General features: G+C 37.8%; 2 protein-coding genes and 1 long non-coding RNA gene across 3 annotated transcripts in view; 2 read left to right on the forward strand and 1 right to left on the reverse strand.

Annotated features, from left to right (window-relative positions):
- Positions 1-13,901, reverse strand: part of LOC142524581 (myosin-15-like) — a 48,717-nt gene extending 34,816 nt beyond the window's left edge. Inside the window, exons 1-9 of the mRNA XM_075628619.1 lie at positions 13,849-13,901; positions 5,596-5,790; positions 4,682-4,903; positions 3,906-4,045; positions 3,630-3,741; positions 3,146-3,235; positions 2,810-2,980; positions 2,181-2,321; positions 1,522-1,698 (exon numbers count right to left, since the gene is read on the reverse strand). Coding sequence (XP_075484734.1) covers positions 1,522-1,698; positions 2,181-2,321; positions 2,810-2,980; positions 3,146-3,235; positions 3,630-3,740 — 690 coding nt within the window. The 5' untranslated portion in view covers position 3,741; positions 3,906-4,045; positions 4,682-4,903; positions 5,596-5,790; positions 13,849-13,901. The remainder of the gene's footprint in view (positions 1-1,521; positions 1,699-2,180; positions 2,322-2,809; positions 2,981-3,145; positions 3,236-3,629; positions 3,742-3,905; positions 4,046-4,681; positions 4,904-5,595; positions 5,791-13,848) is intronic.
- Positions 5,787-8,545, forward strand: LOC142523909 (uncharacterized). The gene is made up of 5 exons (XM_075627642.1): positions 5,787-6,198; positions 6,734-7,456; positions 7,537-7,707; positions 7,788-8,443; positions 8,536-8,545. The coding sequence occupies exons 1-5, from the start codon at positions 6,181-6,183 to the stop codon at positions 8,543-8,545; spliced, it is 1,578 nt and encodes a 525-aa protein (XP_075483757.1). The 5' UTR covers positions 5,787-6,180.
- LOC142524569 (uncharacterized) lies at positions 8,544-8,938 on the forward strand. Its single transcript, XR_012814913.1, has 3 exons — positions 8,544-8,634; positions 8,705-8,761; positions 8,840-8,938. It is a non-coding gene; the product is annotated as an uncharacterized LOC142524569 (long non-coding RNA).
- Positions 13,902-24,916: the final 11,015 nt, after the last annotated feature.

Raw genomic sequence — 24,916 nt, forward strand, 5'->3', positions numbered from 1 at the left:
GGAATGAATATTTGCAGGAGTCAAATCTGAACAGAGAACAAAAAACCAAATATACATGCTCAACCAAATATCCAAATAAAATAATCAATAAATTCAAATAATGTAAACCTCATCAACAGAATATCGTGCACTCCATTAATGTTTCATCTTTGGACAAAAGATTAACTTGTAAGTGATATCCTGGTGCAGCAGTCAAACACTGAAGTAAATATCATGTCAAATAACAACCTTCCTTTGGGCCGATTTATTATTCACATGAAAAACCGAACAACTATCACATGTTTACCGCCACAAGTGCATATGTAATTATATTAAATATTAACCTTCCTTTGGGCCGATCAATATTCATATAAATCACATGTACCTAAAATCCTTTTGTATTTCAAAATAAAATTAATTTCCATAAAAGAGGTCACTTTGGCAACATTTTATTTCAATTAATCAATTTTAAAAATACATATAACCTTATCATTATTTGAATTAATGAATATTTAACCTTAACCGAATAAACTGAACCGAAAAAAAAAATTTTAAATTTTCGGAAATTCCGTACGGGTCGGGTCGACCCGGTTCCGTACGACCCGACCCGAATCCGTACCTTTTTTTTTAATCCGAATTTTCGATTTTCCTCTAAAATATTTTGTTGAACAAAACTGTAAGAAAAATCGAAATCTTATACCAAATTTTTTTTAAAATTTACGACCAAATCTTTTTACCAGAACTGAAACTTTAAAAGATTTGATTTTCAGCCAAAATATTTTCCAGATCTGAAACCATATCAAAAAATTTTCAATTTCCAGATCTGAAACCATATCAAAATATTTTCAGATCTGAAAACATATCAATATATTTTCCAGATCTGGAGCCATATCAAAAAGTTTTTCAGATCTAAAACCATAACAGAAAAGTTTTAAACAAAATTTTTTTTCAAGATCTGGATCCAAATAAGATGCAAAACATTAAACAAATCTCAATGATTCAAACATGAATGGCTCAGATACCACTTGTTGGGGAAAACCCATAAACCGTAGAATCCATCAAGTTAAATCATCAAGAATTTGACTGAAAACTTAAGCGGAAGCGTACCTGAAGCCATAATCCTGAATTCTTTAGAACGTGTCTTGATCTTCCAGATCTACGCGCTCTTTTCTTGAGAGAATCCTTTAGTTTCTCTTCAGAACTATTTTCTTAATGAGGGAGAGAATAGTGAAAGTGATAACGCGAGATCTGGGGACCGTGACCCATATTTATAGATAATATTTATCAATATCTTCTGATATTTCTGTTTTAGCCCATCATAAAAACAGAAATCTAAAACAGAAATTACACTTATGTCTCTACACATTAAAGGCCCACAACCCATTAGATACATTAAAGCCCAATAACCCGAAACATTAATTGATCACTTTATTTTGGGCTTAACTTAATAGACAACCCACAACACATAATTATTCACATATAAACCCATATAAATAAATTGATCCAACAAGCATATCAAAGAAATACAGGTAAACAAGCCACCTGAATACATTGTCCCAGTAGTGGAGATATTTCTTTCTTCAAATTATCCCGGATCAACCCAAAATTTTTTTCTGCACAAGCAGTTAATTGTTGTTTGAATAGTAGTGCTGGATATTTTGCTTCCATGTGTGATAAGCCATCATCTGATCCAAGATACTTACGAGAAGGCTTTGGATCCTGAGAAACAATAACCAGGACATCAAATTTGTCGTAGTTCAGTGAAGGGAATTTTTGCATACAAGGGAGAAAAACTGAATGTTCTTACAAAATATACTAGCAACCAAAAAGCGTGCATTGAGTACCGTCCATACAAAATGGCACCTGATGATTGATGCCTCATAGTTGTATAGGATTTTACAGTAAATAATTTATTTGGACACTCTTCTTTATCATGGTTGATGACAAATGTAGATTAAGACATCCTTACTCAAACAAGAGCTCGTTAACACTACAAGGTTGCATGCAGTGGATCTAATCCCGCCAATCAAACAACCATGTTTCAGAGGCGAAATAGAGTCAACTTGAATGCGAGATCGCTCGTCTGGCTTTATCAGCAGATAAAAGATGAGCAAAGCCTTAAACTTTGACAATGTCATCAAGACATCTTCAGTCCACCCAACTTACATATTTTTTTGATATTTAATCATCAGAAAACTTACTTGCATCACTCTCCCATTCACCCCTGATCGCTGAGAAGAGGTAGTCAGGAACCCATTTGGGCGCTGGTTTCTTGGGAGAAGACATAAAAGTGCTGATGCATTAGATAACCAGTAAGGAAGAGTTGCATCCTCATTACCCTCCTAAAAGAAAAACCACACAAGTAAGAACGTGTAAAACAATTGCAGTTTTCACCATAATCATAAAGACACTAATTCTATCCCTTACGACCGCCACATAGCTACTGTCAAATGAACTTGCGTAATCCTATGTGTAACCATGAAACTGAGTTAATTTATCATTTGAATATTTTAAAGTCTTAAATCATATTCCCTGTATTTTTACTCGAAAGTTTTTATTGTATAAATAATGCCAAAAATAAATTTAATAAAAATAAATAAATATTTTGACTATATCCCCAAAATTCGACATTAAAAAGGACAGCGGGAGTGAATTACAGAATAAACTCCATATTCTTGCTAGAAGCTCTTACTCACCAAAGCAATTCATCAACCAGATTCAACAGATTATGGCAACCATTAAAACAGAAATAAAAATACAAATACCATATATTAAATGGACTTGGACAAGATTTAAAATTCATATCATCAATAAGATATAAATAAATAACCTTCACAACATTGTTGATGATCTCAATAACAAAATCAAAGTAAACAATTTTCTCAGATTCAAAGGCATGCCAATGAAGAAGACATCTATAGATGACACAAGCAGCTGTTGGTTTTCCATCTTTGAAACCCAAATTCTCCTTAATGCAGCGTGATAGAATTTCAAAGTTAACCTGCAACAGTATCAAAACATGAAGTGGGATACACACAACCATTTTTATCTTGGCACAAATACAAGGTTTCTGGGTAACTAAATCACATCCACTTTTAAGCCATTTAACTGCCAAAAACAAACCTAAATGCCTAATCACCCAAACAAAATTCAAATGAGACAAAACCTGATTATTTCCAGCGACCAACTTTGTTCGACGAGAATCAGACAATCCTTGTGACAGCGGTGCTATTAACTTGGAAGGTGTGGGTGATTCCTACGGCAGAAAGGAAAAGGAAAAAACATACAAGCAGTCATTTAATAGAGCTACCAAACTGAGCAGTCATTTGATGGAAACACCAAAATTACACATGAAGACTTCTGATCTGAAGAAGAAAGAACAAGCGCACCAACGAATTTCTGTTTCAAAAGGGAAAGAAACCAATAATTACAAGAGTAATTATAAATTGAGAGGAGCAGGAGATCCAAATATATTTCGGACTCAAAAGGCAAAACACTCATTAGTTATGAGCTAATCATTATGTGGCAGTTTTCTCTGAAGCCAAGCTTACAAGCCAGATTATATGCTAAGTTACATAGTTCTGCACTCAACAAGTCACACACGTCTTTCATAAACTTAACACTAGATGATGGAAACAAGGACTGCTTACATCAAAGAAAGGCTTGACAAATCCAGGTCGTTTACTCCTTGGAGACAGATTCAAGGTCTTCTGACGTAGGATATGATTTTCATTCTCCAGATTCAAGAGCTTCTCTTCCATACTGATGCAAAAGAATGGCAGTGGTCACAACTAAGCATATGCAAAAAATATCATAATTTTCTGGTGTCATTGGGCTAACAACAAAGTAGATGTACTATTTCTATAATTTTTCCATGTTTAGAGTGAGGTGGTGTATTGACAACCCAACTTACAGTCATAAAATACCTTTGCAAATTATGTTGAAGTTGCAGACATGTCTTTTCAACTTGGTCCAACTTCGCTAGAGTTTTATCGCCATCTTCTTTAGCCTTGGCCAGTTCTTGCTCCAAAGATGAGTTTTTCTCTTCCAATGCATTCAAGGAAGTCTGCAAAAGTAGATTATTGAAGTTCATGAGTAATCTAGTGAATAAATTATAACAAGTTCTCATGTTATTATCTCAATGCTTGGGTAACAATGGGTAGCAGCATGGTGCGGAGACATTGCAAAAATATTCAAGAGCTAACCAGAAAGACTATATAAAGTAGAGATAAAGTCAGATAACAAAGTAAAAGGGATTCAGAGACCATTAACAAAACAAAATGCTAAAAGCGAAGAATGTGAGAAAACTGACAATGGACAAAGGAATTAGGTCATGAAAACGGATTTCACCACTATTTGAAGTATGCCGATAAATATAGTATTTCGGAGTTAAAACTTTTAAGTATGCATAGTCTCACAGGAAATACAAAATGAAAAAAATGCAAATATTACAAACACTTTTAAAGATTTCAATTTATCTACATCAAAATTATATCCTAGATCAGCAGCATCGGTAGAAGAACTAAAAGACATTATCCCAAACAGAAGAAAATAAAAACATCTTAACATAAAAAACAAAAAAAAAAAGTGAAAATGCTTAAATAAAATTACCACAGAGAGATAAAAAAATCTTCAACAGAAGAAGGCGAGATAATCAAATTACAATCAATCCAAACACTGACAGTAGCTCATGCAACATTACCTTTAAAAGGGTATTTTCACTCCTCAGTTCAGACAAAGAAATTAATTCTTTTTCCAATGCTGATTTTTCCTTGGCTGATAAGTCAAGCTGCCTCCCTAACAATATGTTCTTATTGCACTCATTAACAGTTGCAAGTTTGGCTGCATCAAGTTCAAGCCTAAGTGATTCCAAAATCTTTTGAAGTTTTGAAATTTCCAATAATTTAGATTCTTCGTTGGAAACCTGCACTCCAAATCAGCGAAAAAAGGCTTAACACATTAAAATTTCTTTTCAAAGGCATTAGAAGACCAAGAAGTCATTCAATTGTGCATGTTTATTGGGCATGTTTTATATAGTGATCATTCATATTATATATGACAAACAAAGCAAACACATGACACAAAATAACAAAGGTGAATACACTCCCAAATTCATTTTATTCACCACAAACTTGAAATTTGTAACAAGAATACTTCTAATAAGATAAATAATCATCAGAACATATAGGCCAAGAAGTTTGGGATGTATGAAAGATACCATAGATGTCCGATAGTCATATATGATTGAAGGATGGAGATATCCATCTAAATGGAAAGTAAATCTTCTTGGTTTTTTTGCGTAAAACACAATAAGAGCTAAAATTAATCCACCAATTTTATATCACCAAGACAAGAGTTTTAATCACTGTGGTCACATGCCACGTGCTACAATTATATAAGGAAGAAAAGGCAGTTAGAACTTAATACTGTTAGCTGGGGAAAAAATCACAGATCTCAATTCTACCACAAATAATTTAACGGTTCGGTCGACCCTACCCCTGCGGGCACTGCCTGTAGGGGTCGATCCAACTCGGATTTTTTCGAGCCAATTTTTTTTTTTTTTTTACAGGGAGGTGGGCCCCGATGAAAAATATAAGCAAATCGCGAGAAACCAACCGATGTATAGCAGGACAACAAAATGCAATGGATAAGAACAAAATGTTATCATTGGTTTTCTTAATTCCTTCTATAAATACTCCAACAATTAGTATCCGCAATTTTTTCTCCAGATTCCATCGCCAAGTGAGATCCTCCAATTGCTTTTCGAGCTTACTCTTTTGCTAGCCGCAAGGCACCAGCCTCATTAGCCTCCTGTAAAAGAAATGAAGAAGGCTAATTGCGTAGAAAGTACAAATATGTCCAGTTTGATACATCAATAGAATAACATCGAAATATGACCGAGAGTAGGCCAGATGTGCCTCATAAGAACTACAGGGAGACACCGGACGGGAAATTTAGGGAAAAAGGAGTCCTCGGTGACTTATTTAAAAAAAAGGATTCGGATGGTAATTTATGTAAATATCTTTGTATTTTAAGTTTAAAATTGATTAATCATTTTCACTCTTCTAAACTTCTTCACTTCACTGTAAACCCTACGCACTCGCTTCGACTCTCTTGCCCTCGTTTTCTCGTCGACTTAATCCGCGCAGCTGAATCGACGAAACCCTTCTTCAACGTTTTTCTTTGCAAGGCATCCGAGAAATGGCCGACCAAAATATGGTATGTTCACTTTTATTCTGTCATTTCATTGTTCGTGCGTGTGTTGAGGAAGAAATGGTGGAATCGTCGTGTTGAGAAAGAAAGGGTGCGTGTGTGTTGTGTTGTTGCGCTTGGTCGACCAAGCGTGGTTTGGTGACCACCACTTGGTCGACAAAGCGTTGGTCGACCAACCCACACTTTGACCACCGAGCAGCGGTGGACAAAGTGTGGGTTGGTTGACCACGCTTTGTCGACCAATCGTGTGTTTGTCGACCAATGTTTGGTCGACCAAGCATTGGTTGGTCGACCAATCGTGGGTTTGTCGACCAAGAAGCTTTGGTAGAGGAAGAAGCTATGGTCGACCAAGCGTGGTTTGGTCGACCCACTCTTAGTCGACCAACGCTTCTTGGTCGACCAACGTTTGGTCCACCAAGCGTGGGTTGGTCGACCAAGCAACCAAACGTGGGTTGGTCGACCAAGCGTGGGTTGGTCGACCAACGCTTGCTGGTTCAATGTAACATTAATTTTTATTCTAATATATTTGTATTTGTGACAGGTATATTTGCCGAGAAAACTAGGCAGGGATGCAATTTTTCGCTGCAAGCTGACACTCGAATCAAGATATAAAGAGGTTTCGGAGAAGATTGTTCACTACCTCAACAACAACGAGAGAGCCCTTTTTTTCGAGCAGTCTCCTTTTGGTAATTTGGTTAGGTATCATAGAGATATAAATATTTCTAGTCAAATTATGTTGTATTTGATGAGTAATCAGATAGTTGACACGGGTAGTGATGAGTTTTGGATGGTGGTGTGCAAGAGGCCGGTTAGATTTTCTTTGTTAGAGTATTGTTTAATAACCGGCCTCGATTGCGGTACAGAGCCTGTAGATGTACAAGAGGGAGGTGTCTTTGGCTCCAGACACTTTGGCGGTAAGTCTGAGATTATTTTGAGTGAATTGGAGGCAAAGATGAGGGTTCAAGTGCAGAATGAGGCTGGTGTAGACGTGGAGAAGTTAAAGATGGCTAGTCTTTACTTCTGTTGTTTTGTGTTCGGTGAGGGGACTAGGAAAAAAACGAATAAGATCGACCCTAAATACCTGAGGCTTATAGATGATTTGGATAGGTTTAACAGCTATCCGTGGGGTAGAGTAGCCTTTCGTGATGCGGTCCGATGTTTGAATAAGGACCTTTTAGGGCGATATAATTACCTCACCGATGCACAGGGTCGGAAAGAAGTTGATGGCAGCTTCCTTGTCGGTGGTTTTGTGCTGCCTCTGCAGGTATATTAATTTTTGAATGTTAAAACTGGATTTGTTATCTTTATTTCTACTAATAACATTGTTCTAAATTTATGTTACAGATCCTCGCTTATGAATATTATCCGAGCGTGGCACAAAAGTTTGCAAGGAAAAGAGATGTGGACGGTTTGATGTTGCCCAGGATGTTTCAATGGGTCACTAACACGTGGCCGTCAAACCGTGCCCCAACTGCTGTTGATGTCACTGCAGCCTTTGGTGATTCTACTATAGATGTAAGTAATATGAATTGATTTGATATAATAAATGTGTACTTACTTTTTAATTAATCTGATACGTTATTAATTAAATGTAGGATTGTCTTGGATGTTTGACTCCTACTCCCGAGGAGCTCGTTTCAACGTATTATACGACCGGAGATTTTGTTGATTCTACGCCTGATGCGGTCACCACTCGGGTACTCGAGCTCTGGAGGCAGGGTCAGACAGTCATATGTAGCGAGCACCCTCTGGAGTCTCCCTCAGTCCAGCACATGCATTCCGCACATTCACCTCCCTCTGTCCAGAACACACCTCCTGCACATGCATCTCCTGACGTTTCCGGCACCCGTCCTGGTGATCTCAATAGATCCAGCTCTAGCACCAGTTCTCCTATGCGTACGGGTCCTAGAGTCCACTTTGGACTCAATCCTTCCCGCCGCCCATCACCTTTGGAGCATCGTTTCGAGCGGCGATTGACTGTGTTGGAGGATTCTGTTACGTCCATGCATGTTAAGATGTCAGCAGAATTTATTGAGATCAGAGCGTCTATCAGGAGCATAAATCAAGCTCTAGTTGACTTGAAATCGAGTTTCAATCTTGGTCTCGATCAGTTGAGATTGAGTTTGACTGAACAGATTAGAGCTGGTTTTGCTGAGATGAGGTCTAACATGCCAGTGCAGCAGGACAGAGATTATAGCATAGCATATACCAGAGGGCGGAAGAGGAAAGCGTCCGAGGCAGATTTTGGTGAGTTAATTTTATTAATTATATTTATGTTTATGTAATATAATGATTTAGTACAATTCTCATAATTATTTTAATTTGTTTAATGTACGCTATTAGGGTTGGATGATAATCTGGCCAGGGAAATTGACAGTACTAGCCAAACACTACATATATTTGAGCCTAACCTTCCGGTCATTATAGAGGAGTCCTCAGAAGGTGAGTTAATGCACTTTTTTGATTTGATATTTTTGTATAGTATATTAAACAACAATCTTTTTATTTTTAGATATTCAAGTTACTCCGGATTCGCGTAAGTCAGGTGGCGAGGCGACCACGTCGAGAGGTTATTATACTAAACCTTGTCTATTCATATTTGCATTAAATTTCTTATTATTTTAATTTGTTGAATGTACGCTGTTAGGTGTGGCTGATAATATGGGTAAGGAAATTGGCAGTAGTAGCCAAACCCAACAGATATTTGAGTCTAACCTTCAAAGCATTCTAGAGGAGTCCACAGGAGGTGAGGTAATGCACATTTTTTATATTTATATTTATGTATAGTATATTAAACAATATACTTTATGTTTTTAGATATTCAAGTGACTCCAGATGCGCGTATGCCAGGAGGGGAGGCGACCACGTCGAGAGGTTATTAAACTATACCTTGTTTATTGTTCATATTTGCATTAAAGTTGTTACAATTGATCATTTTATAGATGACGGTGTGAGGCCACTTGCGGAGACCGTGACACTGAAGGTAAACAACTCGCTTGCACGAGTTAGGGCATCGATGCTCGACCGTTCGCCTAGTAGGATTCGAGGTTTTACGCCGAATATGAGAAGTCTTTCTACGGACCCATGGCGATCGCAAACTCGCGTGTCACTTTCTCTGTAAGCTTTTAAATAAATCTTTTATAAAGTTTAAATTTGTAGAGGATTTCTTTTAAAACATTGAAAATCTTTTGTTATGTTGAATTCAGCACTTCGGCGAAGCTCTCCGTGGATTGGTTGAGATGCAGATCCGACATCCTGAAATGATGTCGGCAGATGATTCGTTGATGGACGGACATTTCTACGGTGATCTCAGTTTTGGCCGAAGATAAAGATATCGATTTCAAAATAAATCTGGCACGGATTGTGAGCAAAGTCAAAGGTAGTGATCCAGAATGGCCGTGTCTCTCGTGGGAAAAGGCATGAAGAATTCTCATCCCTGTCTACACAGATCGGGGCTGTTTTTTGCTAAAACTCGTGACAGAGGTGAATAAGTGCATTATATATGACTTGCTGCGAAGGCACGATCCCAAATTCAAAGATCTGAATAAAGAAATAGAGCCTATACTTTAAACGCTGCTCGTCTGCTATCCATTGTTGGGAACAACCCACACCCCGAGAGGCTATGGAATATAAAACTACATGATGAATTCCGTGCCAAGATTATACAGTACGTTATTCCGTCTGCTATTTCATGATGAATCATAATCTCAAAACTATCCTAATTTCACAATTATGTTACATATTTTCGACAATTATTAATATCTATTTTTTAAAAAACAAAACTAATGGTCGACCATGAGGGTGATGGTCGACCAACAGCTTGATGGTCGACCAGAGTCTGGTCGACCATAAAGCTCATGGTCGACCATCATCCTCATGGTCGACCGATAGCTTGATGGTCGATCAAAGAAAAATAGTGGTCGACCAGCAAGCTAATGGTCGACCATGAGCTTGAACGTCGACCAAAATAAACTTATGGTCTACCAATCAAGCTAATGGTCGACCATTAGGCTCATGGTCGAACAAAAATAAAACTTTGGTCGACCCTCAAGCTATCTCTTTCTGAATTCACCGATCGAAGGAATTCTGTTTTGTTTTCTTCTGCCAACTCTCTTCTCTAACAAAGGAGGCAACACCAATGAAAAATTAATGTTGCGTGGCCATTCATTTTCTTCCAAAACGGGATACACAGTCTCTGAGTAAGCCATGCACCATGACATTGTAGAATAGTACTCTGAACACATATCGTATAAATCAATCTTCGCTAACCAACTAGCTGCGATGGCTTGAGCACATGGGATTCTATCAATATCAAAAACTCGACATGTGCATCTTTTTTATTCGAGTTCCACTATGGCCGAATGTCCACGACTCCTAACATCAAACTCCAGACGTCCTAATTCAAAAACTTGCATTCCTTGGGCATCTGTGAACCTGCTACGAAGAATCCCCTCGATCGTAGGGGTCAAGTTAGTGTTACTTGCAATTGATGCGTGGCGATATCGAGCAAACCAAGATGGCCAGTTTCTGCAAAGAATCCAAGAGTGCAATGATTGGCAGCTTCCTTTCTTCAAGTAGTCTAGCATTGATCGACTCAACCCCGTTTGTCGTCATAATATTGTAACGGGTCTTCGGACAATACGCTCGAGTCCATCTATCAAGTGAGTCTCTCTCGTCCAAATATTGCACTGCCTCAGGATATCTATTTCTAAAATCATTGTATGCAATATCAAACTCGAAAGTTTTATAAATTTTAGCAATGTGCAAAAACATTTCGGTTGCACCCTTTTTTTTGCATCTAGTCTTCATGTTTTGGGATAAATGCCACGCACAATGACCATGATGCGCATTTCTATAGACAGTAGAAACCGCATTAATGATCCCCTGATGCCTGTCAGAAATTATCACCAATTCATCCTCGTCAGGTGCTACTTCTAACAACTTCGTTAAAAACTAACTCCACGAAGAAGTACACTCGACATCTACGATTCCCCACGCCAAATGATATTGGTGATAATTTCCATCTTGTGCCGATGCCACCAGTAAAACACCATTATACTTGCCCTTCAACCACGTACCATCAATTGATACAACTTTTCGCATACTTCGATATCATCTAACGCATGCACCAAAAGCAAGAAACATATACTTGAATCGATTTTCCTCGTCGACAAATATGTCTGTTATGCTTCCTCGATTCATCCGCTCAACCATGTGCAAATAACAACTCAATTTAGTAAAACTCTGCGTAGGATCACCTTTCAACATATTGTCTGCTAGTTCTTTCCTTTTCCAAGCCTTGTAGTATGATATATCAGCATTCATACTATTGCGCATCATCGCCATCACCGCTTTTGGTACCATTGGCACTGGATGACCTTGGAAATTATCCACTAACATATCACGAACAACAGCAGAACTCGCTCCACGGATTCTCTTTCGTCTCCCAGTCAAACCACATGTATGTGTATTGCAATATGTTCTAACGGAGAATGCACGTGAATCATTCTTAATCAAAGAGGTCCAGATTCTCCACTTACAATCAGACACTACACATTTTACGACGTACACCTTTTGGCTACTTTTAACCGTCTCAAATTCAAATCAAGCTTCCAAACTTATTCTAATTAGCTCTTTTTTCACCGCTTCTCGGTTTGGAAACTCTTGACCAACAAACAAGTTTGAACCATCCGTGAATGAAAACGTGTCATTATCAATATCCACATCCGCATCCAAATTTGCGTCATTGCTTTGAACCAAATTTGCCTCGACCTCAATTGCATCATTACGTGCTTTGTCATATAACTCGTCTGTGTTACTACGATCCACATGCAGGGCATCCGCATTATGCGCTTCGTCGAATGTGTTACTACGATCCACATGCATGGCATCCACATTATGCGCTTCGTCGAAAAAATCACTGCTATTATTACGATCCACAGAAACAATATTCAAGTGAAAATAATCATCAAAATGACTCTGTTCGTTAATATTGCAATTGTTTTCATCAATACCATATCCGTGCACATTATCAAAAGAATCAAAAGAAGCAACACATTCAATTTCAACTTGAAGCACTGGCCTACTTCTCGGACAACCAAGATACATATATGCTTTCAAATCATGGTCATTCTTTATATAAATTGGTTGAATGTTGCACGGCAAATCTAGAAGATAACTCAACCTCAAGTTGGCAGTGTCTTCTACTTTCCCAGCTCTATATATTTCACTTTTTAAATTTTCAAAATAACAAATATCATCATCCACTGGAATAGCAACACACTTTGCATTGGCCCCTGGATTCCATTTATAAACCAGCCCCTCTGTCACTTCCCATTTCCCATCAAAATGAACAACAATAACGGTTGACATATCTAAAAAGTGCACAAACAAATATGATAATTATAATGAGCAAAATGATTTAATAACAAAAAAAATTACACACATGGTCGACCAAAAATTAGTTGGTCGACCAAGAAATTATGTCGGGTCGACCAAGATGATCATGGTCGACCCGGCAAACACAACAACTTGGTCGACCATTAAGAGTGTGGTCGACCATGAAAAAATTTTCTTTGGTGGACCGGGAAGCTTTTTGATCGACCAACTTAATTTTGGTTGGAAAATATTCTTCATTTTAATTTTGGTCAATTTTGGTCGACGAAAAAAACAATGAACCACACAAATTATTCATCTTAATTTTGGTCGATAGCTGCATGAAATGAAGAAAACAATGAACTGGTTCAAAGAAAATGGAGCAAACTTACTGTATTTTTCAAATAAAGACGAATTGGTCTTCAAATACAGAAGAATGGGGCAACATATGCGGGAGTAGATTTAGATCTGGATCTGAGGAATGAGCGCAACAACACCTGAGCAACAACAGTGTCAATTTCGATTTAATGTATCGCGGAAGAGGTAGATGGGGTAGATGAGTTCTTTAAATTTGGGAAGCTGATAATTGGGAAAAATGTGCGTCGAATGAGAAGAAAGAGAAGACAACAATTAATTTAAAAAGTTATAAGGTTAATTAAGGTTTAATTTACTAATCAAAAGTCAACACCTTCTTTTTTTAAAAAAAAATTCAGACTCCTTGTTTTTTAAATCCTTCTTGTCTTAATCCTATTTTTTTAATTGCCCCGACACCGGACATAGTTTAGCTGCAAATAAATCTATCCATTTTTCCAATTCAAGAACCAACTAATCAAAAGTGACACAAGGATCCATAAAAGAAATGGATGGTTACACTAAGTCGGAGAAAACAGTGAAAATTAATGTTTCACCAATACATACTTCGCATGTGACATATTTTATATTGGACAATATGTCATATCAAATCATGTTATTGTGTTATACAAGAATGTATAAAATGAGTAAGACACACGTTAAATCCAACTGACTGAATCCTTCCCTTAATTGATTTGAATCAGCAATACAAAAATATTAGAAATTTTAAAAACATGAAATACTTCATATTTTACCAACTTAGATACTTATTATCTAGCTTGAACCTAAAAAAAGGTTAAAAGTGATTATAGATCAAGAATGACGACATCCTACCACCTTCTATACCACATGACAAAATTAAAGATGCGTACTTCAAAAAAAAAAAAACCAAAATTCTTCAGAACCTGTCAGACAAAACAATGTTCTCACCTTTTTAAGCTTCCTCAGTTGTCTTTTTTGCCAACTTTTGCCTCCAAAGAAATGTAATATGTAAAATGTATCCAAAAACCTTACTTTGTTTACTTCACTGGTAGGACTACTTCTGTGTTCTAAAATTATCCATATGCTTGAACAAGAAATATTTAGAAAACCCACAAGAAAATAGTTACATAATTCTGTTGGTCCCACGTGCGGAATTTGAGATAATAAAACCCGAAAATAAAGAATAAACTGGACACCGAGATTTACGTGGAAAACCCCTAAAAATTATTAGGGTAAAAACCACGGGCAAGATGAAAAGAATTCCACTATAATATTTTGTGGTGTACAACTCAATCACTGTGTTTCCAAAGAGAACACGCACTCTCTTAATACAGGAGAACAAACACATCACAAATATTATAGAACTAAGCACTTAAATGCTATAAGATGAGAGAAAACTCGAAGAATGGATGATTTCAGAATGAAGGGGGGAGCTCTATATATAGAGCCCCTTGACCGTGTGAAAACTCGTATAAAAACACATTTTCTCCTCTGAAAATTTACGCGAAATTTCCGCTGCTTTGCATAGCCAACCACACGTTTTTCTTTTTAGCAAATTCAGCCAATTCTCCCGACATGCAATAAATGCTATGCTCCTGCCGACATTTCTCCCACTTGGAGATTTGATTGAGAATCAAACACATCTCCACACATCCTTTCAATATCGCCATTCCCTGTTGCTTACGGTTTCGCTAGACCACTTGATGATCTACACCACTCAAACTTATCAGTGTTCACTGGCTTGGTCAAAAAATCAGCTATGTCATCTTTGGTATGGATTTTCTGCATATCCACGCTTCCTTCTTCTACTACTTCCCGCACAAAGTAAAATTGGACTCTAATGTGTTTATTTTTGGAATGAAAGGCTGGATTTCTTGCAATGTGCAAGGCACTTTGACTGCCACAAAACAAAGAAACATTTTCTTGTTTGTGCTCGATCTCCTCCAATAACCTTTTGATCCATATTGCCTCATTGCAAGCTTGAGTAGCTGCCATGTATTCTGCCTCTGTTGTAGCCAATGCCACAACTGTCTGCAGTTTTGAAACCCAGTTTACAGCTCCTCTTGCAAGTGTAAACACATAACCAGTAGTTGATTTTCTCTTATCAGGATCACCTGCATAATCTGAATCGACATAGCCCCTGAGTGTAAAATCTGATCCTCCATAACATAATGCAGCAGCATTCGAGGTACCGTTGATGTATCTAAGGATCCTCTTAACAGTGCTCCAATGCTCTCGCCCAGGATTCGCCATATACCGACTAACTGCTCTCACTGCTTGAGCAATGTCCGGTCTTGTACATATCATGGCGAACATCAAACTTCCCACTGCTGATGCATATGGAACTCGAGACATCTCGATCCTCTCTGCTTCACTGCTAGGATACATCTCGGAGAATTACTTGAAGTTAACAAGAAGATGGGTCGATATTGACTTATTATATTGCATGTTGAAGCGTTACAAGACTTTCTTCAAATAATTTTTCTGGGAAAGCCAAATCTTTCTATTATTTCTGTCTCGATGAACTTGCATCCCTAGAATCTTGTTTGCTGGTCCCAAGTTCTTCATATCAAATTCCCTAGCCAACTGTGACTTCAATCATTGGACATGATCTTTGTTGGGACCTGCTACCAACATGTCGTCCACATACAACAACAAAATGATATAATCATCACCAGACCTCTTGAAATACGTACAAGGGTCTGCACTCAGTCTGTTGTATCCAAAGCTCATGATAAAGGAATCAAATCTCATGTACCAACACCTCGGCGCCTGTTTGAGACCGTACAAAGATGTCTTCAACCTGCAAACCAAGTTCTCTTTGCTTATTTCCGCAAAACCTTCTGGCTGGAGTATATAGATTTCTTTTTCAAGATCTCCATGAAGAAATGCCGTTTTCACATCTAGCTGTTCTAGATGTAGGTCAAACACCGCACACAATGCCAACACTAATCTGACTATTGTAAGCCGAACCACAGGAGAAAATATCTCATTGAAGTCAATGTCATCTTTCTGAGCATACCCTTTTACCACCAATCTAGCACGATATCGCTTCACTTGGTTATTGTCATCACGCTTGATCTTATAGACCCATCTATTTCCAATGGCTTTCATCCTTTGTGGTAGTGTAACAAGATCTCAAGTTTTATTCCTGTCTAATGCCTCCAATTCTTCTTGCATTGCTATCATCCACAAGGATACATCCGAGCTTTGAGTAGCCTCGTGGAAACTCAAAGGCTCACCATCCTCTGATAATAGACAATATGCAATATTGCTTTCAGTGACATAATATGAAAGCCAAACTGGTGGTCTTCTGTCTCGAGTTGATTGCCTCACATTAGAAACCTCAGACTCAACATGTTCTTGTTATTCGTGCTCTGGTACTGCTTCACAAGAAACTTGACCTTCGTCCGTCTTATTTTCCACCTGAAATATAGTAGTTTCTGAATTCAATGTGCCTTTCTCTCCCTTTACTTTAACTTCCTCGAAGATAACATCTCTGCTGATGACAAGCTTGTGAACAGTAGGATCCCACAGGCGAAACCCCTTTACTCCATCAGCATATCCCAAGAAGATACATTTTCTGGATTTCAAATCCAACTTCGATCTTTCTTGCTCATTGTACAGAACGTACACAGGACTTTCAAATGTATGCAAATGAGAATAATCTGTCGGCATTCCGGTCCACATCTCCATCGGAGTCTTCAGATCAATCGCCACTGAAGGAGAACAGTTGATAATATAACAAGCGGTTTTGACTGCTTCTGCCCAAAATGACTTTTCTAGACCTGCAGTCCTCAACATAGCTCTTGTTCTGTCCAACAAGGTTCTGTTCAACAAGGTTCTGTTCATCCGCTCCGTCACTCCATTCTGTTGAGGTGTGTGAACCATCGTAAACTGTCTTTTGATGCCCTCATGTTGAAAATATGCATCAAATTCGTCACTGGTATATTCTCCTCCATTTTCAGTCCTCAGACACTTGATTTTCTTTTCAGAATCAAGTTCAACCCGCGCTTTGAAATCTTTGAAGACTTGGAAAACATCTTATTTCTTCTTGATTGGATACACCCAACATCTCCTAGAGAAATCATCAATGAACGAGACAAAGTATCTCGCTACTCCTAGGGATACAACCGGTGCTTGCCAAACATCCGAATGAATCAGCTCCAATATGATTTTGCTTTTGGCAATAGAAGTACCAAAATTTAATCTGTGTTGTTTACTGGTAACACAATGCTCACAAAAGGGTAGTGACACTTTTGTAAGTCCCGGCAGCAGCTTCCGTTCTGAGAGAATTTTCAACCCCCGTTCTGACATATGCCAGAGCTTTCTATGCCATAACACTGTTAATTCTTCTCCTGAACCAATTGATGCAACAACTAGTTTTGCCTCTTTGTGTGTTTCTCCCAAAAGTACATACAGATTTGCAGCAACTTTTTCCGCCTTGATAACCACAAGTGCACCCTTCACAAATTTCATGATCCCATTCTCGATACGAGTTTTGCACCCTATGTCATCCAATTGCCCCAAGGACAAAATATTTTTCGTCAGTCCTTTCACATGTCGTACCTCATGTATGGTGCGAATAATGCCATCAAACATTTTAATTTTGACAGTACCGACCCCACCGATTTCCAAGGCACGATCATTTCCCATGAATACATATCCTCCTGAGACTATTTCATAATGATCAAACCATTCTCTCCGAGACGTCATATGCCACGTCGCTCCTAAATCTATTATCCATGTGTCACAAAATTTGTGTCTGCCTTCTGCAACAGTTGCTGCTTCGCTGAATAATATTTCACCACCGCCTGAAGTACTTGCCACATTTCTTTGAGCACTTTTCTCGATACTTGTACACTCTTTCTTGAAGTGCCCTTTACCGCCACATTTAAAGCAGTAAATATTTTTCTTCTTACTTCTCGACTTTGATCTACCTCGTCTTTGACTCCCACTGGAGTCACAGTCCATGAATCTTCCTCTTATCATCGGTAAAGCATCTGATTGCTTCGAAGTTACCAACCTGTCTTCCTTATTCTTGTGCCGGCTTTCTTCTCCGAGAACCGCAGTTAAGACATCGTCGAACTTTAGAAAGCCCATAAGAATATTGTTGGTAATGTTGATGATAAGTTGATCATATGAATTTAGCAGACTTTGAAGTAGAAGCTCCGCAAGTTCATTTTCCCATATTTTATGCCCCATGGAAGTGAGTTGGGCAAATAGAGTATTTAGTGTATTGGTATGGTCGGTCATCGATGATGATTCCGTCATCCGAAGAGTATAAAGCCTTCTCTTTAGGAAAATCATGTTGTGTAGTGACTTGACCTCGTACATCTTTGTCAGAGTATCCCAGATAACTTTGGCTGTTTTTATCTCAGAGATACTTGACAGTACTTCATCTGCAATAGCCAAGTGTAAATTGGCAACAACATTATCATTCATCTCATTCCACTTTCCATCGTCCGTAATTTCCACCGGTCTATCTCCAATAGCTGTCAAGCAATTCTCTTTTCTTCAAATTGATTGTATCTTTATTTTCCACAGCATAAAATTGTTTTCGTTGAACTTTGCTATCTCGTACCTGCCCGCCATTATGTCTACAACAATTTTGTAGACTGGACAAAATAATCCCGCCTTAATAAAAAATCTCAAAAAATCTTTTCTGATGTGGAAGATCAGTCTAGGCTGCAACCACAGAGCATACTCAAAATTTTAAGAAATTTTAAACCAAGGCTCTGATAGCACTTGTTGGTCCCACGTGCGGAATTTGAGATAATAAAACCGAAAAATAAAGAATAAACTGGACACCGAGATTTATGTGGAAAACCTCTAAAAATTATTAGGGTAAAAACCACGGGCAAGATGAAAAGAATTCCACTACAATATTTTGTGGTGTACAACTCACTCACTGTGTTTTCAAAGAGAACACGCACTCTCTTAATACAGGAGAACAAACACTTCACAAATATTATAGAACTAGGAACTTAAATGCTATAAGATGAGAGAAAACTCGAAGAAGGGATGATTTCAGAATGAAGGGGTGAGCTCTATTTATAGAGCCCCTGACCGTGTGAAAACACGTATAAAAACGCGTTTTCTACTCTGAAAATTTACGCGAAATTTCCGCTGCTTTGCATAGCCAACCACACGTTTTTCTTTTCAGCAAATTCAGCCAATTCACCCGACATGCAATAAATGCTATGCTCCTACCGACAAATTCAAACAAAATAAGGCAAAAATATGAGACTTTTTGAAACCTCTTTTATCAATAAAATTGCAAAGCCTGTTGCAACATAAAACAAACCAATGCAAAACAGCTTCAAGCAAGCCAGAGTCGTAAATATGATTCCTCAAATATTTAATGTTCCATGGCCAAGCATGATTGTTAACGGAGAATCAGAAAGTCCCAGAAGATTTTCCACCACAACACATTACAAATAAATTCTGAACCTGTATATCAAGATCTAAGAGAAAATTCCAAACTCAAATGGCGGAACACAATAATGTTACCTGGATAACAGTGGCAGCTTTGTGTTCCTTCCAATAAAGAAACTTCTGGCGGGATAAGAAACCACGGATGCTAGATTGTATGAGTAGAGAGGCTGCACGGAGTTGCATATATTTATGCTTTGAAAACCAGCATTTGAAATATTTCTGTGTCACAATGGCAACTGTTGTCTCCCTCATGAAAGCAAACCTATTTCGATCTAGATACCTTGCAAAAGAATGGTAAAACCATAAATTGAAAAGCACCAAGTGATCAAACTAGAAATTCAAATTTTCACCAAATAATAAAACATTACTTCCAAGCCCACGTGATCATGAAATTGCTAAGGTAGAAGGGAAATGTTTCACAGATAGGTGTCTCTTGATGATGCTACTACCTACATAACTCACAGAATAGAAAGTTCTGTATTATTATAACAAACGTTATTTTATTAATGATATGATAACAAATTACATCAGTGGACTAGCGGTCCACTACATCATGAAGTACATATGACGAATATTGTTTTAATGATACACAAAAGCTCAATCTCGCAATATATCTAATATCGAGACATTCTTGAAGTCATCATGAGTGCCGATCTACATAGCTACTGTGATCTTGATTTTTTCCCAACAATGTTCTCTATTTTCTTCCTTGTCATAAAAAATTGTTCTATTTCTTTCCAGCCATACTATCCAGGATATGCAATGAACCACGACTTCCAAAAAATTCTTCCCCTCTTGCTAGTTTGCCTTCCTAAATCCGTAGAAAATAAATCCCCTGTTGACTTCGGCGTCACCCAAACCAACCCAAGCTCTTGCAAAGCTATAGCCCACAATCCGGTCGTGAATGGACAATGGATGAGCATATGATCCTGAGTTTCCGTTTCATTTCTACACAACACACACCAATTTGGGCAAATAGCAATTGAGGGCCACCTTTTTTGCATCATCTCCGAAGTCGGTAGCTTACCCTGAGTTGCTGTCCATGAAAATACCTGAATTTTTTTTGGAACTGGAACCTTCCAAATTTAATTTAATAGTGGATAAACTGGAAAATGAGTATGAGGAAAAAAGACTCGAAGAATGATTTGACCGAAAAAAAACTAGAAGAATCCCCTCTCCACACCCGAAAATCATCTACCCCTTCAATCAATCTAGTGCTCTCTAACACACCTAATAACTCAGACAATTGGAAAATCTCTACATCTCTGACTGCCATTCTAAAATGGAAGTCCCATGATTGAATAGACAATGCATTATAAAAATGGACAAAGTAAGAAATAGACAAATTATGAACAGCCGATAACTGAAATAAAGCTGTAAAAAGTTCTTTGAAAGAAGAATACCCCCACCACCTATCTTCCCAAAATCTCACTTGTTACCTCCTCTCACCTCAATAGAGACACGCAGTTGAAAAGTCGGATATATTCGGGAAATAAACTTCCAAGGGCACCTGAACGTAATGTTTTTTGCCAACCCCGCATCCCACTCATTCTCTTGTAAACCATATATACTTACAATAACTTTCTTCCAGAACGTCCCATCTTCCACACAAAATTTCCACTACCACTTGCCCAACATGGCCTTGTTTATCAAGATAATATTCCCAACACCCAATCCACCTTTTTCCTTAGGTTTGCACACATGCTCCCACGCGACCAAGTGGCTATGTACATCTCCATCCACTCCATCCCAAAGAAAATTTCTTGAAATCCTCTCCATCAGCTCCGCTATACCTTGAGGCACCCTAAAAACAGACATGTAATATATCGGAATTGCATTTAAAACCGATGATATCAATGTTAATCTTCCCCCTCTTGACAAAAAAGCTTTTTTCCAACTTGCCAATTTTTTCGACATTTTAGCCACAATGGGTTCCCAAAACGATGCTTTTATCGGATTTCCACCTAAAAGCATTCCCAAATACGTAATTGGCCAAATCTCCTTACCACATCCAATTTGTTGTGCCAACATTTGAACTTCTCTTTGTTCACAGTTGATACCCAAGAGAGAACTTTTTTCCCAGTTGATTTTTAATCCAGACATATGACAAAATGATTTGACAACTTGAACCAAAAACCTGATATGTTCCTCATTCCTCACAAAAAATAGTGTGTCGTCCGCATACTGAATGTGGGATATCTCTATCTTGTCTCTACCAACCTCGATGTCCTTTATAAAGTTTCTTTCCTTAGCTTTGTCAATCAACCTCCCCAACACGTCCACTACCAAATTGAACAATAAAAGCGACGGTGGATTTCCTTGTCTAAGCCCTTTATGCGCCTTAATTTTTCCCCTTGGCCTCCCGTTAATCATAACAGAAAATGATACGTTCGACACACATCATTTAATCCACTTTCTCCATCTCTCTCCAAACCCCTTTGTTGGTAACTAGATTCTGGAGTTTGACAAAACATGAATCAATCGATTAACAAAATATGAATCAACTGATACGCGCAAGCAAATTCGGCAACTGAACTTATCAACTGAAATCAGCTGATACAATGATACAGAGTAAACTGATCAGTTGGAACTGATCAGTTAAAACATTCAGCTGAATGCCTCAAAGTCTCTCAACTGAATATGTCTCGGGAAAGAACAAAGAAGACATAATAGATTACAAGAGCACCGCACAACAACCAAGACTACTTAAAACAACGCATTCAGGACAAAGCAATTAAGACGCCGAATTACAATGAATGAAGCAAACAATATCGAAGGAATAATCAAGTGGAAACCAACGGATACAAAGATTCAAATTTATCTCAAGATTACCGTTGGAAAAGAAGAGTATAAATATGGCAGAAGAAAAAGAAGAAAACATATATCATTCAAAACTTGCTATTACTCTGTCAAAATCTCGGCTCACTCTTATTTGATTTATTCGTAGCAATCAAGGCTACAAGTTGAGCAAACTAGCACTCTGTAATATTTGTTAATTCAATAGTGCTAAGATCAGTTACGCACAGAGATCATTTTGTAATACTAAGAGTTTCAGTTTAGGCAGTGGGTAAGTCCTAACTGAAGTGGGTCTGTACAAGTGTTGTATTGGATCAAAGTCTTTTAGTGGAAATCATATCCTTGTGATAGAAGGGATGACGTAGGAGTAATTAAATTCTCCGAACATCCAGAAACAATCCTTGTGTATTTTATTTCAGTTCTGTATTCTATCTGTCAGTCAGTTACCTTCCGCAACTACCTCAGTTTAACTGATTGATATTGACCAACAAGATTCCGAGAATCAGTTTGTCACCAAACTGGACTCAAAAATTCGAAAAGACCAATATTAATTGAGAGTGTTTATTCAACCCCCCCTTCTAAACACTCTTGACACGTCAATCGATCCTATCAAGTGGTATCAGAGCGGTTGAATCTTGTTCTTGAATACTTCTGATCTATAAATCTGTTAGCATGACTTCATTCAATAAAATTCCTATGTTCTCAAGAGAAGATTTCGATGACTGGAAAATAAGAATGCAGGCTCACTTAGCTGCACAAGATGATGACATGTGGTATCATAACAGACGGACCCATGAAGATTCTAAAAGCAAATACAGCAATTGCCATAACTGAAGGGCACCACAGAGAATTCAAAAGCCTAGAGAAGAGTGGACAACTGAGGACAAAAGAAAAGCCAATCTTGACAATGTGGCCAAAGATACTCTATACAAAACACTGGACAAAGCAACATTCAACAAAATAAAGATGTGCAAAACAGCAAAAGAAATTTGGGAAAAGTTGATTCAGTTATATGAAGGAAATGACCAAACAAAAGAAAATAAACTCTCTGTTGCTGTTCAGAAATTTGAAAATATCAAAATGAAGGTTGGAGAATCAATGAATGAGTATGATGAAAGGGTGAGCAGTATTGTAAATGAATTAAATGCACTCGGAAAGGTGTATACTAACAAAGAGGTTGCACTAAAAGTGATGAGAGGTCTTCCAAAGGAATGGGATGTCAAAACTATGGCTATGAGAGAATCTAAAGACTTGAACCAGATCGAACTTCATGAACTATTTGCTGATTTAAAGGCTTATGAATTTGAATTGCAGGGCAGAGAAGGAGAACCATTTACTCCTACAGCTACAACTGCTCTAGCAGCTGTAAGAACTGAATCAACCAGTTCAGTTGAGAAATCTGCCGATCAGTTAAGCAATGATGCTATGTCATTATTCATCAAAAAGTTTGGGAGATTCATGAGAAAGAACCAAGGAAACCTTCAGAAGCAATACCAGAGAAACAATTCCAAAGAAGAAATAAATGCTTGCTACAATTGTGGCAAAGCAGGTCATTATATTGCTGACTGTCCTAAACCTAAAAAGGACAGTCAAGGATCAACTGATAGAAGAAAGAAATCATATGAGCATAAGAGAAGATCCAGAGATGATAAAAAAACCTAAAAAAGAAACATGAGGTTCTATTAGCTGAAGAGAACAAATCCAAATGGGCAGAAACTGATAATGACGAATCAGAACCAGAAAGCTCATATAGCTCAAGTGATGAAGAGGAAGTCAAATGTCTAATGGCCAATGATACTGAAGCAGAATCTATAAGTCAACAGGTATTTGATTTTAGTTCAACTGATTTTACACGAGAAGAACTCATTTTAACATTGCATGAAATGGTAAATGAGTACCAGAAACTTGCATCATCATTTGAGGAAATAAAGTCAAAGCAAAATGATCCCATGGACAATAAAACCAAAACTGATGAATCAATTGATGGGTTGAGTCTAAAAAGGGAAATTGCTGAGTTAAAAGCAGAGAGAAAGAAAGATCAGTCACTGATCCAGAAATTAATCCTTGAAAATTCAAAACAGACTGAACTCATTCAATCTTGGAATAAGTCGTCTACCGCACTGAATGAGATGCAGAATTCACAAAAATCAGTTTCTGATAAAACTGGTTTAGGGTTCAATAATCAAGGAGAAACGTTTTCAAATGATACTCAACCAAAGCTGACAATGAACAAAGGGAAGTACATTCACTTTGTCAAATCAGCAGTGGTACAAAAACAAATTAAGCCCAGTAAACTGATTGAACAACCTACTGAGAAGTTGAACAAGGCTAGAAGATATGGGATTGGCTATAGCCAAAAGCTTTCAACTGATTCACAAAGCGGGTCATCAAAAAGATTTCACAAAAACTATTCGAATATCTATGTCAATTACTATAACTGCAAGCCAGTTCAGAAGAGATACAGATTGAACAATCAGTTGAATAAGACTAAAACACATACTGTATCAACTGTACACTACTCACCAAGCACACAAAAGCCGAGAAAAACCATTTGGAATACAGCTACTGGAAAGTCAGTTAGACTAATCCAAGTATGGGTTCCAAAGGGACTAATAAGTTCTGGACCCAAATAGATACGGGTACCAAATCATATTATGTGTGTGCTTGCAGGTAACAAGTACAGATAAAAATTCAATATGGTATTTGGACAGCGGTTGCTCACGACATATGACAGGAGATGCAAGTATGCTATCTCAACTGACCAAATATAGTGGTCCAAACA

Source organism: Primulina tabacum, chromosome 14 (genome assembly GCF_025594145.1).
Source record: "Primulina tabacum isolate GXHZ01 chromosome 14, ASM2559414v2, whole genome shotgun sequence".
NCBI classification, from domain to species: Eukaryota; Viridiplantae; Streptophyta; class Magnoliopsida; order Lamiales; family Gesneriaceae; genus Primulina; species Primulina tabacum.

What these genes read in the sequence shown, in the direction of transcription:
- LOC142523909 (XM_075627642.1), top strand. An exon ending in GTTTTGTGCTGCCTCTGCAG is followed by an intron (nt 7,457 to 7,536) that starts GTATATTAATTT and finishes TTTATGTTACAG; the next exon opens with ATCCTCGCTTATGAATATTA. An exon ending in TTGGTGATTCTACTATAGAT is followed by an intron (nt 7,708 to 7,787) that starts GTAAGTAATATG and finishes AATTAAATGTAG; the next exon opens with GATTGTCTTGGATGTTTGAC.